General features: G+C 41.8%; 1 protein-coding gene across 1 annotated transcript in view; it reads left to right on the top strand.

Annotated features, from left to right (window-relative positions):
* The window catches only part of BRF1 (BRF1 RNA polymerase III transcription initiation factor subunit), a 172,434-nt gene extending 161,404 nt beyond the window's left edge, over nucleotides 1-11,030 (top strand). The window contains exons 16-18 of the mRNA XM_041420749.1: nucleotides 2,221-2,272; nucleotides 5,331-5,499; nucleotides 7,662-11,030. Coding sequence (XP_041276683.1) covers nucleotides 2,221-2,272; nucleotides 5,331-5,499; nucleotides 7,662-7,699 — 259 coding nt within the window. The 3' untranslated portion in view covers nucleotides 7,700-11,030. The remainder of the gene's footprint in view (nucleotides 1-2,220; nucleotides 2,273-5,330; nucleotides 5,500-7,661) is intronic.
* Nucleotides 11,031-17,191: the final 6,161 nt, after the last annotated feature.

Here is a 17,191-nt window from a genome sequence, read left to right as displayed (position 1 = left end):
TGAGTCCCTTGCTGCTGAGAAATGGTATGGAAGGGCTCTTGGATGTAGCACTAAAGTTTTTGCAAATAGGCTTTTCATAAACGTGAATCTTTTTATTTTCATTAGGGGACCATTTTAATTAAAATGAAACTGGAATGTTTACTCTGCTTCCTGTAGCTGTGATTGTTTTCTTCACTGTGTGAGCACATGTATAATTTGCTCTAAAAGAAATGTCAGCAGTTTCTGATTACCTTGTGAGTCTTACTCAACAGCTTGATTTTAATTGGGGGGAGGAAATATTTTCAGGGTGCTCCAGGGAGGTCTGATGTCTTTGGGTAGCAGGAGGGAAAAGGTGCTATCTTTGGTACAATGTTAATTGCAATAATCATGACTGTGAATTTAAAATAAAAGTCTTTAATTTCTTACCAATGTTGGGTGTTTTTCAGTCATGTCGTTGAAACACAACCTGTTTGGTAATTAGAATCCTTCAGCTATGCAGCCTTTTGGCTTTGCTGCATCCATATGTTTATAACCATCTAAAACAGGGTGATTTTTTGGAAAACAGTGATTGAAAGTAGATAGGTACTCTCACATCTCAGGAATTAAGGAAGAAATTTTTTTGCTATGAAGGTGGTGAGGCAATGGCACAGGCCCGGGGAGGTGGTGGATTCCCTGACCCTGGAAACATTCAGGGTCAGGCTGGACAGGCTCTGAGCAACCTGCTCAGGTTGAAGGTATCCCTGCTCCTTGCAGCAGGTTGGACTTGACAGCATTTAAAGGTGGAAACTCTACAATTGGGGTTAGATAATGGAAAGAGAAGGCTGAGCACATGGGGAGGAGTGTGTCCATGTCTTCAAATATAATCTCTCTGAGCCCAGAAGTCGACCAGGATTTGTAAGTAATAGATATTTATGTAGGTCAAGTGAATATCTTTCTTGAAATTTTTTGTAATTATATAATATGAAAAGAAGTATCTGTAGCAGAATAATGTGTTCTGGATTCTTCAGTGGCACTGCTCCTGAAAAATTCCCTTAGCTTATTTTTGTTTTGATCTGCTGGGAGGAGGCACCTTCAATTACCTGAGTTGCTGAAATGCCTTTTGGGTCCTGCAAAGCATTTCAGAGATGACCAGTTTTTGAACCTTTCTGGAGCTTAGCTAATACCTTGTATTTTAATATTGTCTCCACCATCAGAGATAATGATCTGAGTCTCCCCTGCTCATTCTCTGGGGTTTTGTTTCCTCTTGCTGATATTTGAAATAAATAAATAAGTAGGAAAACAACGAGTTTCTGTGTGTTAACAAGGAGGAATGACTAACAGAAAAATGAGAGTAAAATACTGCTTATCATAAAAGACTGTATCTCTGGAGGCATAAATTGGTATTCATTAAGTTGTTTGCCTAGACTTCGTTAAAAGACGTGCTTGAGGAGCTGTCTGAGCAGTGTTTCTGTAGAAAGCAAGTCATCCTCTTCGTGACTAGATACATCTAGATGAGCAGGAGAGACCAGAAAGTAACACTAAATGATGGATTGAGAACAGCCTTCTTGGCAGTAAGAAAACAACAGACTATGAAATGTTTTTCAGAAATAATAATATTTAACACTTAGCTGTAAAGTCATACTGATCCAGCTTTTCTCCCCCAAATATGCAGGTCTCTTTCACATCTGATGCAGAATTTTTAAAAATGTTTATGTTCAATTTCTGTCATTTCTCATTCAAGCTATTCAGGATCCCTGGGGGGTTTTTTTGATGATTTCTGTAGCTGGATGTTAAATTCTTGTCTGTGATGATTATGGCATGATCTTACTGGTATCCTCTATGCATCATCAGATGCAGAGAAGCCGTTGCAGACCACTGCTGGGTAATCAGAGCATGGCCCAGTCTTGCCATGTCTGCATTCTTCCAAAAATAAGTTTTCTTTTGTTTTTTGTAAAATGTGACAAAACACAGCTGTTTCAAAGACCTTGGGGAAAAGCTGGGGCTGCAGTTTGAGATGAGGTTTTGCTACTGTGCTGGCATCTTTTATTATTACCTTGATCTGGGACAGACGCTTCCAAGGGAATGTGTGTGTTAATTATCGTGGCATTTGTGGCTCTCTGCTCTTTATGTTAAATCATTAAAAAAGTAATTGCACAACATAACACTAGCAAAGTGCTTTCACTGTTTGGAGAATGAATACTCTATGTCAAACTCTTGTGCAACTTTTCTGGTGTTCAGCATTTTTTCTTTCTTTCTTTGCAGATTAAGACCCTTGATTTCAACCCAGTTTGCTAAGAAGGCTGCCACTGAAGAGGTATGAAAAGTCCAGCACTTCTCCTGGTGCAACAGGTTGAGTTTGGAAATTCCCACAAGCTATTTTCAGCCTGGCTCTGGTCATGTGATAGATAAGGGTAAAAGAAATGACTCTTGTTTGTCTGATCAGGCCAGGGATTGGTGACTGCGAACACTGCAAAGCTGAGATCTGCTGTTTTCTAACCCAGACTTGCCTTACTTATCCATCAGGAACATTAGCACAGCCTCATGATGCTTCATAGGACAGCAGAAAAGAGAAAACTCCCTGAAAGCATCTAAAAAGGGCCATGTCAAATAAATGGTCAGGGGGAGTAGGAGCAGGCAGAGCTTGTGCCTGTTTCTCAGCACTTGGACTGTCCTCACAGAGAGGAAGGACTTTGCAAACTCCACTTTTGTGCACCCAGAGCTGACTCCAGGGATGGGCTGGGCTTCTGTCAGAGGCCAGTGTGGAAAGAGCTTACCCTATACAGCCTGGCTTTGTTCTGTTATACTCTTTGTATACTCTTTGCTTTGTCTGGTTTGAAAATGTAATAGTGCCACGGAAAAGTTAGTGCTGGTAACTGGCCACTGCCAGAAGCCCTCCTTGGGTGGCTTTGTGCACCTCCCAAAGGGATCATGATTATTTTCACATCATTATTATTTTCAGTGAAACCAGATAACAAGGATAGCTGCTTTCTTTCACTTTAATTTCACACTGTACAGAGTGTTCACAGGCATTTTCTATACAGCAAACTGTCTACTGCATATCTGAAAATTCAGTATACCAAAGGTATTTGTCCCTCTTGCCCGTGAACGTGTGAGACTGACATCCTTCTGAAAGTGAACCAGTTCCCTTGGGTAGTTTAACACCTTTGACAATTGCCCATCCATACATCAGGCTAAGTGCCAAACTCCAGTCCAGGATGTCTGGAAGTGAATTCAGGAAGTTCTATTTAAAGGTGTTGTTTGACTGCCTTATTTTTAACATGACTAAAAGTCATTGATTTTCAGAAACAGTTTGATATCCTGCCTAGGGAAATACATTTTCACTTCTTATTCTATGCTCATTAGAAAACTCTGCACATTTTTAGAAGTACAGCAGTCTGGAAGTGGACATGATAATTAGAAGAAGGTCACATTTTAATTAGCATGGTGCAATTTAAAAAAAATAATGACTCAATTGTAGCTCCTTTATATTCACCCACTTTTTCAGAGCAGATGGATACTTTTAAACATATAAATCGATGTGTATTATGATGCTGATTTGTTTCAAACTCTTGTGTCTATTTCTGCTTATACCAAGATGGACTCAATTTGATCACTCTGGAGGCAAAAGCAGTGGTAGGAAATATAAACTGGAGGGAAGTTCCTCTAAATAATATGATTAATTTGAGCATTAAAAAATAATGAAATCCTGTCTTTGACTGATCCTAATATCTAAATACTTGATTTTCTATTAAAATTAATAGGTGTCTTTTGCCCTATTAATGAGCTATTGGAGCAAACCCTGAGATGACTTTGAAAAACTCAGGCAGATTCTTTAGGTTGACTGTTATGGTATATGACAAGTTCAGGAAAAGCTTTGATGTTTGAATAATTAGACTGTCAACTTTCTGGTGCAGGGATTTTCTCTTATGGTGTATCTCTGAAGTGCCTGGAGTTGCAGGAATCCTGGGAGATACTGCATCCCAAGTAAATACATTTATAAATAAATAAATAAATAAAAATAAAAATAAACTGCAGCATTTTATCAGAGCTTGCTGCCTATGGAATTGGAGAACATATAGCAGTACATGGTTGTGTACTGTAATTTAAAACCTAGAGCACTGTGGCACTTTTCTCATGGTATGGACCAGAGGAGTTGGGGTTTTTGGTCTCCTTTGGACCTTCATTTTTAGAAGCACTTCACCACTGGTCCTTCCAAGGAAGTGGTCCCAGTCTTTTCCATCTTTCTTACTAGGGAAGATGACTTGGTGCTGGTAACAGCTGACTGGTGGCAGGTACTGTCAATATTCCCTTCTCAGAATTCTTTACATGACAACCCAGCATTCATGGTTAATCTTTAAGGTTCTTCCAATTGCTATTAACTGGCTGGTTTTGTGTGCCATGGGCTCTGATGTATGAACCCCCAACAGTCCAAGTACAGAATGACTGTGGAAAAAACCTGTTTGAGAGCTGATCCAGGTAAAGCTCCTGTGATGTTTCTTCCCTGGATGAGAGAAGGAGGTGAGCTCCAGACTGAGCACACCATGAAAATGAGAAGAAAGAGCAGAGCCTGGGCTGTGCTGGCACAGGCTGTTGCAGCTTCCTGCCCTGTTCCCAGATCTCTCCTTAGTGAACCAAAGACAGCACTACCTACTCCAAATTCACCTCTGTTCCCTTGTGGTGTTGCCGTTTCTCTCCCTCCATGCTGTGTCCTGCCTAACCTTGGAGCAGCTGGGGAGGACCACGTACGGAACAGGTCCCATCCATGATTGATTCCCAAGTTAGTGTTTGGAGATCAGTATTCTGCTGAATTCCATAGGTAATGGTACAGGTGCCAGTGTGTATTATCAACTGAGTGCTCTGCCATCACATTAAGTGCTGTCTGCAGAGTGCTATTTGTTCCACAGCTCATTGCGCCGCCAAATAAATCCAACCAGAGCTGTCAAAACTAATACATGTTGGGCTTTTTCTGATCTGAAGGGTACATTTTTGCTATCATTAAATTGTCAATAACGTGTTATTTTGTAATAGGCCTGATGTGAGCTGAGCACACCGTGGGAGAGGTTTGTAAGTTTTCCCACAGTGCTCTACTCAAGAGACTTCGCTTGCAAATTTCTCCTGCCCTTGTGCTTGCCAGAGAATCCTTGTTCTGCTGTGACCATTACAGGATATTTCAGTTGCCTGCTTCTGAGCTAAGTGAAAACTGGGTGGTTTTGCCTGACTTTCATTCAGACTCCCATTAGAACAGCTGAACTTAGAGCACTGGATGTGAGCTTCCATCTCTCCTGTCCTTACTGTTTGGATGCTGCTAAAGTTCTCTACAAATATTGGACCAAAGGAGGAGCTCCTCTACTGTTCTCTCTTCTTTTATGCAGGTTAGCTTTCCAAATGCACAGGCTGAAGCCTCTGATGTAGAAAAACCAGCAGCTGTGCTTGTGGAGAGTGGCCCAGTAGCTTACAACCCTGATGAAGAGGTGGAAGAGGAAGAGGTAGAAGAAGATGAAGATCACTGCATGAGCGCCTTGCAGTTAATGGGAGGAAATGGTGAGCTGGGGTTACCATCTCTGGTGCTGTGGGCTTTGTTCTTGCAGGGGTGGGGACACACAGGGTACCCCTGCTTGTCCCAGAGCTCCTGCTGCCTTTTCAGCATTGCCCCTTCCTGTGGGAAGCCTGGAATTACCCTTGTCTGAAACCTGACCTTGGAGACTCCTGCTGAGAAAACTTGGCATCTCGAGCTTTAGGCTAAGAAGGCTTCTCAAGAACAAACTGAAGTGTGACGTGTTTTCCAGCACTGGGTTTATTAAGGTGGATCTGAGGAGTTAGGGGTCAGTAACCCCTCCATTAGCAGTGCCTGGGGTGCCCTGAGCCTCCTCTCCCTTCTCCTTGTGCCTCCTCAGTGGAGGCTGCGGTGGTGTCCAGGTTGTCCATGAGCCCTGGGGATGTGTCTGTCCAGCTCAAAACACAACAAATCATCACAGTCTGCTTCTGGGGAAGGTGTTAGGAGGAAGCAGGAGTTCCCTAAGTGCAGGAATGGCGTTGGTGGTGCATGTATGGTACACAGATGTGTGCTAATTTCTTTGGGATACCCAGCAAAGCCACTGGTTTAATTAGATTTCTTTGTTGGCAGGAAAAGGCAGTCTCCTCTCCACTGTGGTTTTTCCTAGCTGGGCACATCCACATTTATCCTTTATTAAAAACTTCCCTTTAGAAGTTAAGCTTTGAAAATACACAAAATTATTTTTAAAATGGGAGCTGCTAATTATGGGTTGCGAAGACTCAAGATGGGAATAAGTTTCCCACTGAAATGTTATTTACTGCAAAAATCTTTCCATCACTATTCATTTAGCTTTCATGGACAATATGTGTACATTTCACAGAAGTGTCTGTTGCTTTTAAATTGATTTCTCTGCTGGAAAATAATTGCTGAACTGTAGGAAAAACAGTTTGTTGCCTGCATTTATTATTAGAATAACGTTCCCAAGAAAAGGCATCCATGTGGGGGAGGGTGGGTCTATGTTTATTAATAAACCCCCCACAAAAATAGAATAAAGGTCACTGAGTTTTTTTTCTTTCTAAATGTTACTAATTTTGAACCATTCTGAGAACATTCCACTACTCCCTGTCTGGTCTGGACAACAGCTGAAAAATTAGAGTTAAAAAATAAAAAGGAAAAGGAAAGTAGTATTCCCAGAATTCGAATGCAGGTGTACAGAGCTGCTCAGCACAGCAAATAACTCTTTCCTAGCTGCTTTCTCTGTGGATTTTAGACTTGTCTGCCTGGAATAACTACATGAATTACAGATGGTGAACTTCACCCATTCTACACAAATCATTATCGATTGCACTTAATTCTGCTTCTGAGCATTTGCTTGTCTCTTTGGGTGAGATGTTGCCCTGTGTTGGATTTGGAATATGAAGTTTAACTTTCCTCAGTGCTCAAACGCAATAATTATCCATAGGTTCATCTGCACAGCAGAAAATATCTGTGCAGTGCATTCAGAAGCACACAGAAGAGAAATTGGTGCATTAGAAACATACAGACTTGCCTTCTGACACACAGCACGCAGTCTTTGCACTCAGCATTGTTTAAGGAAACAAAACTGGATTAAAAAATCTGGGCAAAAATTTTAAGTCTAGAAGTAAGTAGATAAGGGAGATCTGAGTCAGATGCATTGGTCAGGATTCATTCCATGACTCTTTTGATGTTGATGGGAACTCTGAGCTATCTCTGAACCCTTGCAATTTCAGCTCATAAATCCATGAATAATATAAACAAACCAGCTTTTTCCTTGGTGCCTATATCTAGTGAAAAACGTGCCTGCTTGTAAATGTAATGCTGCTGCTTATCAGCCACTGTGTGCCAAGTCACTTGTAACAATCAGGCTTGATCACCTTAGCCTCTAAGTTAAAGCAAGTATTTCACATATACATGTGCCAAGTATTCCTAAATGAGGGTCTAGTGACAAGTGAGAAGAGATATTTACACATACATGCTTAAAAATAATTTTATTTCATTGAGGGAAGTACATGCAAGAACTTATTTAGGCCTAAGAAAATAGACTATTTTTTAAATGCTTGCCTAAGGCAAAACTTATCCTGTAGTTACATAGCAAGAAAACAACCTTAAAGAAGAAATGCTTCTATTATGTCTTCCATCTACCCGGAATATTTGCATTTTTATATGCCCTTGTCTTTGTGTGTTTCAGATTATGGCTGTGATATGGATGAAGATGATGGCTATTAGCTCCATTTACTTCCAGGGGACATGGACTGTGTCTTGTTCTCAGCAAATCTTCGGTCTTCAAGCTGTATGAATAGTGAAAGAAGCTGTCTATGGTCAGCAAATGTAATCGAACAATCCTTACTTTTGTAAAGTGAATTCAAGGTTGGCATTGGGTCTGGTCAGTTTACATTGACCCATAACCCAGCAATAACCAGTTTGGATTCCTACTTGAATTTATTTTTATTTTGGTGGATCATAGTTGGAGAATTAAATTAATGAGAGTAATGTTTCCAGAGAACAATGAAAAGAGACAAAACAGACTGTGCATGAAGCCTGTGTGCCTGAAAGCAGCACATCTCTTATTTATGTGACTGCTTTTAGGCATACTGCTGAAAGGGAGCAGGTTGAAGGACAGGGCCTGTTGATTATTTGAGTACAGGAACATTAGTCAGTCTCATCATGCTACAGCTGACAGAAGGAAATGTTTCCAACCTGGATTGTGACTGTGACCATGTTACTGTATATGAGTTTCCTTACCCAACCTGTCAAAAGTGAATGACAAGTTATATATTTGCAGAGCAGTACTGGTTTTCTGAAACAGAGTAAATACTTCTTTATATTAGTAAATTCATAGATTTCTTAAAATATCTGACAGTAGAAGGCAATGAAGAATTGTCTTCCACTGTGAGTCCAGTGTGGTTTTTGTGGAAGGAGGGAGAACACCTGGGTTGGGTAGGAAGTGCAGGGAGCAAGGAGGCAAAGATGCTGTACTCATGAGCTGTTGCTGGGCATCCTTAGGGAAAGCCAGGTCTACTTTAGCCTGGTGTTGCTGCAGGAGAGTTACTCTGGCCAGCTCTGTGGAGCTGCTCTTGCCTGACTTAGTTAGAGTGAAGGTCTGCTCCCAAGAGCTGCTGGTCTCTAAAACCAGTTGAAAGAAAGAGAAAGCTGAGCTTTTTAATAAATAAGCTAGCATCTGCTTTGACTGAATTTAATTTAATGTAATTTGCTTAGCATTCACTGGGTAAATTAAAGGTCACCATGCAGCAGCCTGACTTTCATGGCTCAAATCCCATCCTTGAACAGTCGTTGCTATGTGAATAAAGCTGGAGCTCCAGTCCTGTGTGCCCCGAAATGTCAGCAGGCAGGTCCTCTGTCACAGATAGATCAGTTCTGGCAGTGCCATGAGAGCAGGGGTCAGGAGTGGAGCCCTGTGGGCAGATCCCACCCGGGTGCCTCTGACCTGCCTTCCCCTGGCACTGCTGGGCCCGAGGCTCTGGGCTCCGTGGGAAATGCACTGCACTCTGGATCACACTCTTGATGTCTGCAGCTGATGTTTCCATCTCTCTCCCTTATCTGGTGACAATCATGAAAACTGTAGTGCTTCAGGCTTCTCTTAACACCAGGGAAAGATGGATATTTATCTTAACAGCACAGTTTCTGTTCAGCTGTGTCTCCTGGTCGGGTGTGCCTTCCTCCCTTTCTTGAGGAGCGTTGGTTACTAAAGCACCATCCATCCTCCTGCTACAGAGATTGGATCGTGGCAGGAAGAGAAGCTGCTTCAGGATGCTCTGCCAGACGAGGTGATAATGGTGCTCACATCTGAGGTCATCACCAAAGAGGGGAAGGGCCACACAGCCTTCCATACTTCCATTCTTCTCTGTCCCTCTTGGTAGCTTGCATAAGATGGATCATGCAAGTCGAGCAAGAGTGAGTGCTTTTTTTAGGAGCAGACTTGATACTATTTGGCTGGTAAATATGGCTTGGTGGGTTGTATCTGTGAGGAATTTTTGAGCCCTGTATAGGAGCATTTCTGTAATGACTTCTTAGAAGCAGAACTTGGTAACAAAATTGGTGTGGTAAGGCTACTGGAAAGAATAGCTCTTCTGAACCAGATTCTAGTTACTTAGTTTGCAGCACTTAAGTGGAAATAAGAGATTCCTTATAATTCTTAGGAGAAAAGCTGGCATTTTCACTGAAAAGCTATAGATTTTTTTTCTGACCTTTTATAAATACTGCACAGAAACTGATACTGAGGAGATAAACTTTTCTACCTCTCTTTTATCTACACCATAAAATAGAAGTATGCTATAAGCAGACAGTTTTCTAAAAAGTGGTTTGTTTTATCAAGTTTGTGCACTGCAAGTCTTTGAGACCGTTGAGTTTGATTGTTTGGGTTTGAATTAATCTTCCATAGCACTGCTACAAATATACTCTCAGTATATTCTCAAGGCTTGGGTTTTATTCCAAGGTACACAGTATTCTCTATGCAGGAAATAAACATGCATAAATAAACATGTGTATGACTCATGTAGGTCGAGTGCTTTTCTCAAATGCAAGATGTTGGCTCTTAAAGAAACTGCAAAGATGGGCTAAGATGGATTTTGCTGAGGGTCTTTCCTCCAGTCTCCTGCTTTGTTCCCCCTAAGGATACCAAACCTGCTGCCAGGGTGGTGGTGTTGTGTGTGAGAGCTGAGAGCCCACCCAAATAACTGCAGCTAGGAAATTTGAATTTCAGTAGTGCATTGTGTGGCTGAGAACATTGTTTTTTGCACTGCAAGTAGAGGACTGCAGTTTTTGAATACTCTGATATGATTTGATTAGGAAAGGCCATCAGGCAATCTGCTGGAAGAGTGAAAGAAAAAAAAAAAAGAGACCTACAATTCCATAGCATCTCAGTATTGCTGGTGAAGTTAATGGCATGGTTTCTGTACTGGATTCCTAAAGAAAGAATATTGGCTAGGCAGACTTCACTCTGAGCTTCTTAAGCTATAGTGGTGTTATGTACATTTTTAATTTATTGGTGACTTACCGGGATTTTTGTAACGTTCATTCCTTCTTCATTTAACAAAGCTCAGGAAATGTAAACAGATTTGAACATGCTAGTTTCTGTTTTTATAGCTAGTCATTAAAATGTAAAAAGATTAGCACTGCATTAACTCTGTTTACTACTGTTGGTATATCTGGACAATTTTGTTGTGTATAAGTAAGCCCAAATTCACTTGGAGTAATTTGGATCCTGCTTTTCTCAGGATTCTGATTATGATGTAAAGAGCTTATAAGGCTTCAACATTTGTTATTCTTAGATCATCTTCCTTGAAGCCACACAAGCTGTGTATCATTGGGTTTGTTGTAGAAAGCACATCTCTTGCTGCAAGTCACTTTGCTTCACAGGAAAAATTCTCCAGCTGTTGCATCCAGCTTGTCTGCCATGCAGCCTTTTAACACTCTGGTACTGTGGGAGTGAAAAAAAAAATAAGGAAAATAATGGGCTTCTTCACTGTGCTGAGTGCATTTTCAGTGTCTTAATCATCTGTGACATTTCTTTAAAATCAGCAACTTTTAAATGGTGCCAGACAATGCTGAGTGCATTTTCAGTGTCTTAATCATCTGTGACATTTCTTTAAAATCAGTGTGTTCAGTACAGCAACTTTTAAATGGTGCCAGACAGTCTTGTCTTGAGGGTTAAACATGTTCATCAAAAAAGTCCTTGCCATCCTGATGACTTGTTTGTGTTCTTCAGATTGCATTGAAACCCCAGTTGCAGATGTGTACAGTTAGAGTTTGCCTAATAAATGTTCTGTTTCTTATTTTTGTGTTGAATCCTCGTATTCGGTTCAGTTAGTGCCAAGAAAATGAAACCTTTTTGATGTATGCATATGTACCATCCTTCCACAACCACGAGTCATGTTAACCTTTTTTATTGTAATATATTTGCTGTAAATAAAAAATAAAACCTTTACGTAGCCCGTCTGTTACTATGATGCTCTCCTGATGATTTCTGATTTTCCTGTCTTCGTTCTTAAAAATGTTCAGTTTTGATTGCTGTGTGATTGGTTGGTCGTGGCCAAAATTTGTCATTTAGAGCTTTCTTTTGTCTCTAAAAGGGAAGACACAGCAATCAGGCAAGTGTTTTTTACAATATACTGCTCCACTGATAGATGTAGATACTTTCTGTAAAGTACATAACATTAACGAGGCATTTCCACTAAGCTGTATAATTAACTGACTGTGGGAATAATATATGGTGTGTGTATTTAGTGGAACTGTTCCAGTGCTTGTTTCTGAAAGTTGTATCTTGATAAATAAGGTGTGTGCTGAGTTAAAAATCATGTTCTTTTATCAACATCTGGCTGTCACAGTTTGGAGACAAAAATCCACATCTGCCCTTTGTGCAGATGTTTGTTTGATCCCTTTATTTTTTGCTGGGAAAAGAGGTACTACTGGATCCTCAGGAGTGTCTCCTGCAAAGTTTTAGCCTATAAAAGGATGATTAACAGTGGATTTGATAAGGCAGTATGTGTCATTCCAGCATTTCACTGTGTTCCCATAGTGTGATCAAGGCACACTTCTGCTCTCATTGACATTGGGATGTTTTTATCTGAATTTCTCTTCAACTGTTCCAGCCATTTCCAGTGGGAGTTGGGAACTTCTCCAGCAGTGTCCGTCACGGATGCCCTCTCCCTGCTAACATCTGAGCTGTGAAAAAGTACTGACTGCCTTGGCCTCATCTTTTCTGCTCTTCCCAGGCTGCACAGCTCTTGGCTTTGTCCTCTAATTTTTCTCTTCTGTGCCATACCAGGCTTTCATAACGAAAACCATTCTGTCCCCACAGCTACATTCATCAAATATGCCTCCTTTAATGGTCTCAGAAGTTAAATAATGCTAATAAAGCTGAAATCTTACAAGGCTTTCTATTACCTTCATTTGTCACCAGTAGGTCATAGCACATTTGTTCTTATGTTGGTATTTTGTAATACAGAAGAGGCTGTTGCAGTTTTCTACTCCTGTCTTGTCTATAGGAAGAGTTACAGCACATTATTCAGGTGGTTTTTTTGCCCACCCTGATACCTGGCAGTGATCTTGGTGAGTGGTGGTTGTTTAACAAAAGGAGTTAAGTACTTGAGAAAGGAGGCTCAGTGAGAATTCAGGACTTAGGGCATAACAAATTTACTTGGTGAGTGGCTTCATTGTAATTATTTTTTCTTACAGGACCTGTTGTGCATTCTCATGGAAATTAGGGAGGCACATACAGTTCATAAAAATGCAAAATAAAATTCCCTTCTTGCCGTGGGACTCCAGGAGCACAGGATTTAACAACTTTTAGCCTGAGCTGTAGATTTGTTATTGTGTGGGAGGGCAGTAAGTCACACAGTACTGGGCACAGGGATGGCAGTCACTGTGTTATCCATTTCTATTGCCAGATTGCAGCAAGAATGCTTTCTCGCTGCTCTCAGTGCTCCTAGTAAAGTTTCTCAATTCTTTAAAAGCAGGAAAATACAGTAAATTAAAGAATTTGAACAGAGCAATGAAAAGAAACAACACCAGCACTCTGATTTCCGGGTAATTTTTTTTCTCAGTGCTCTTCTGTGGGAAAAGTAAAAGGGATTAGTACACAGAGACTAAGAGGGGCAAAAGCTCCATGTTGGCAGCAGCAGAGGTGAGGCAGTGTTGTCCCTTTTCCACACAAGAATTCCAGCCTCTTCTGTGTCATTGTATATCCTGCATGATATTCATAATTTATAACCTGAGCAGTCCACTGGAGAGTATCGAAAGACGTAGGACACCAAGCCAGATGAGGAAGAAGAGATGATGAGCTATCATTGTTTCTTGAGTAAAAAAAAAAAACAAAAAGACAAACAAACCAACCAAAAAAAAAAAAACCAAAAACCAACAACAAACAAACAAACAAACAAAACAACAACAACAAAAAACCCCCAAAAATAACCACCATTATTTAGAGTGAGTTTAGGGGTTGTAGTTTGATGTTAAGAAGAAAAACTGCTTTAAAACCAGAAAGACGAGGGAATATGCTTTGTAATGATGTGCACTGGACTGTGCAATAAGCAGTGAGCAGGAGGCAGGAAGAGCTTTGCTGGGTACATCACTCGAGGGTCTGTGCTGTTACCAACAGTCTCTAGAGCTGGTAGCAGTAGAAGGTGGTAGAAGGAAGGGATAGAAGTGCTCTGGGGTAAAAAAAAAAAAAAAAAAAACCAAAAAAAAAAAAAAAAAACCAAAAAATAACCACCACTATTTAGAGTGAGTTTAGGGGTTGTAGTTTGATGTTAAGAAGAAAAACTGCTTTAAAACCAGAAAGACGAGGGAATATGCTTTGTAATGATGTGCACTGGACTGTGCAATAAGCAGTGAGCAGGAGGCAGGAAGAGCTTTGCTGGGTACATCACTCGAGGGTCTGTGCTGTTACCAACAGTCTCTAGAGCTGGTAGCAGTAGAAGGTGGTAGAAGGAAGGGATAGAAGTGCTCTGGGGTAAAACCAGAGTACTGTGGGTAAAACCAGTCCTGGAGTAAAACCAGAGACTGTGCTAAGTCCCATTCTTACTCTGTCAAGCCTTGCCTAATTAAACAGGAAGAGGAGTTACCTGTTCTGCTGCTTTTAATATACATGGGGATGGCTGAGGTTGTCAGAACTTTCTGGGTGGTCACAGCCTTACTCTGAGGTGGATGTGTTGGAATTGAATAACAGTTCTTCATCACAGCATTGTGTCTGGGAAACAGATTAATCCTTGTATTGGCTGTGATTCCTGCCCAGGCTCTGGGAGCTCAAGAGAGGAGAGTCCAACACACACCAGCACATTCAGGTAAGATTCATGGCTTGGCATGGCATAAAATACAGCTAAAGCAAATGTTTTCAAAACTCTACTCACTGCTTTCAAGCAAACTGTTATGTAAGGCCTCTGAGAAATTGTTAGTTACTGCTGCATGGTGCATTAAATCAGTGGGACCTACCCTCTGAGGTCTCCAACACCAAATCAGCACAATGTCAATCATTGTGTTTTCTTTCTGGGCCATCAGGCACCACGAGGAAGAGTCTGAGTGTATTTTCTGCCTGTGGTGAGATGGATGATCTTTCATCTTGTTCATCTTCCCAGTATAATTTATGTTGGTTCAGAGTTGCTGGCTGCACTGCATGAATAAGATGCCATCTGAAACACTTTTGGCCAGTGCTCTTGGCACACGTGCAAGTGTGGACTTTGTGATGTCCCCTGGCCTCTTGGTGGGCAGAAGGTCTCTGTCAGCAGGGGTAGTGCCAGCCCTGTAAAGCTGCCCAGCACAGCCCCCAGGTATTGTCACTGCCTGTGGATGTGGCACAGAGTGAAGGGGGCTGCACCAAAGGTGGGATGTGACAGTACATCAGTTAGAAGATTACAAATTTTGTCTGAGTGGGGAGAAACCATTGCACTAATCACTGTGCAGAGAGGCAGTTTAGGGGTCCCAAGGGCTGCATTCAGCCCACTGATCAGTCCCATCTGTTAATCTGCCACAGCAGGTATGAAGCTCAGAAGGAGATAAGCAATTAAAGCCATCTGTGACACCTCAAGTGAAGACCAGCAGTAGGCAGGATGAAGACACAGCCATTACAGGACTTAGCAGAGCTTTGGAAGGCAGGCAGCAGCTCTGCCAGTTAATTTCAAGCCTACTTTCACAGTCAGGCTTAGCTGTCATTAAATTAGTGATTATATCTTAGGTTGATAGGGCCATAGTGTGGCTTGCTATCCAAGAAAGTGCTTTGGGGGGTTTTGGGGTGGGATGTATGTGTTTTTTTAAGTTACTCCCTCTATTGCCATATTTTGCAAGGACTGTGCTTAGGATTGCAGCTTTCCTTCTGAGCAGAGTCCTCAGTGCTCAGCAGGAGTAAGCAATCACAACTGAGGAGCAGAGATGTTAAATGAAACAAAAAGCAGGGGAAAGCAGCACAGAGAATGATGGTGGAACCTGAAGTGTGAAAGTGTCACTTGGTCCAGGTATCAGAGGATGTTCCACGGAAGAAGCGAGCAGCAAGAGGAGGCGGTGAGGAGGCCTGGTCTGGTAAGCTGTGACCTGAAACTGCTCCTCATTTCAGCTCTGAAATGGGTTTAATAATTCCTTAATACTGCTGAGGGGGGTGGTTGGAGCCATCCCAGATGTCTCCCCATGACTTCCCTTACTGCATGCCATTAATTGCTCACAGGGGCATGAATCCAGTTTGTTGTCCTCCTGCTGGTGATCACAGACACATCCTGCCCAGCTCTGCGACTCCACAGGAAAAGGGACTGGGCTGTAATGGCAACATCTCCTTTTCCTGGAAAGAGCAGTGCTGTCCCTTGGGGTTTCACTTTGCTCTGAGTCTGGCTGATCACTGTCCTTGATGATCTCACCATGATTTCTCATCCCTTGTTCAATTTCTGAGTAACTCAGGGAAGTGAATGAGGGCTGAAGGAATCTAGAACCACCAAGAGATTTTGGCAAGTGCATGCAGACCCTGAGCAAAAATGTTGTCTGCCCTTCTCTGTAATGTACCAGTCACTGGTATTTTTGGAAGAGAAGGATGCTGAGAAATAGTTCCTGGAAATGCTGCTTTCAGTTGCTGTGTGTTAGTCAAATATCCTGAGAATAAGAATTGCATTATTTGTACAAGGAATATTCAAGAGGCTGAAGTGTTCAGTCACTTTAATTAGCCATGGGAGTGAACATCATCAGCTTTCTGTGGAAGAACAGCAGATTGTTGCCATTGTCTTTCTAAATACCTGTCCTGTTTTCCCCTTTGTATATTTCATTCTAAAATAAAATATTAAAGCTTTAAAAACTCTTCATTAGCTAGCAGATGGTTTTGCAAGTCGCTTTAATGAGATGAAGAAAACTTTAATGGCAGACATTTAAAGTTGTGTTTAGACAGACTATTGCCATTGGAAAAATCTAGTGAAAGTTTTCTCCATGTTTTTGACAGAACTTGGCACCAGATTATGTACAAGGAAATAGAAAGGGATGATTTACACCAACCAGTTTCCTCCCAAGAGTGGTTCTACATCAGTGAAACATTGTTGAGTCCCACAGCCACGCGCTGATTTACAGAGGTGCAAGGGGGGAGGAAAATATCATTAACTTGATGCAGTTTGGGAGAAATAGTACATTTCTTGTATATTCACCTCATTCCCTTGCTGCAGTCAAGACATTTTTTGGGAAGCTTAGAGGCAGCCCCCTGACAGGCAGTGCAGCAGTGTGCCAGCTCCTTCTGGACATCTCTGGATGTCAGCACCAGCAGCATGTGGGGGTAAGATAAATGAGGCTGGAGAGCACTGAGGCCCTGTCCATGAAAACCTGTCCTTATCCCACTCTTGCTGAATTTCCTGAGGCATAAGATGCTTGTGCTGGAAGCAGGTAGGAACATGGTGGACAAAAAACCCTTCCCAGGCCTTGATGGTCCTTCCAGTTCTGTATTTCTCTCTGGAGCAACCAGTGCCACGTTCTTAGGAGGTGCGAGCTGCCTTACAGGAATACGTTCACATCCACAACACCCAGTCCATGACAAGAGGGGTTTCTATCCCTTCTAACATGTGAATTCTTGTTTGTGGCATCTGCTGACTCTCAGACCTGCTTCCTCCAAGGGCTGGTTTTGGCTGTGCAGGGTCTCAGCCTCATGGGAGCAGGGCTAGGGGAGCGTGTGCTGATTCATTTGCACAGCCAGAGGATCGACTGCCCATGCACATACTGAGAGATGAATCATGCTTCACAAAAGCA

This window comes from Onychostruthus taczanowskii, unplaced genomic scaffold, assembly GCF_017590055.1.
Source record: "Onychostruthus taczanowskii isolate IOZ18803 unplaced genomic scaffold, ASM1759005v1 scaffold1, whole genome shotgun sequence".
In the NCBI taxonomy this organism is placed as follows: domain Eukaryota; kingdom Metazoa; phylum Chordata; class Aves; order Passeriformes; family Passeridae; genus Onychostruthus; species Onychostruthus taczanowskii.
The sequence above is the reverse complement of the archived record's forward strand: the minus strand, read 5'-3'. Positions and strand labels throughout refer to the sequence as shown.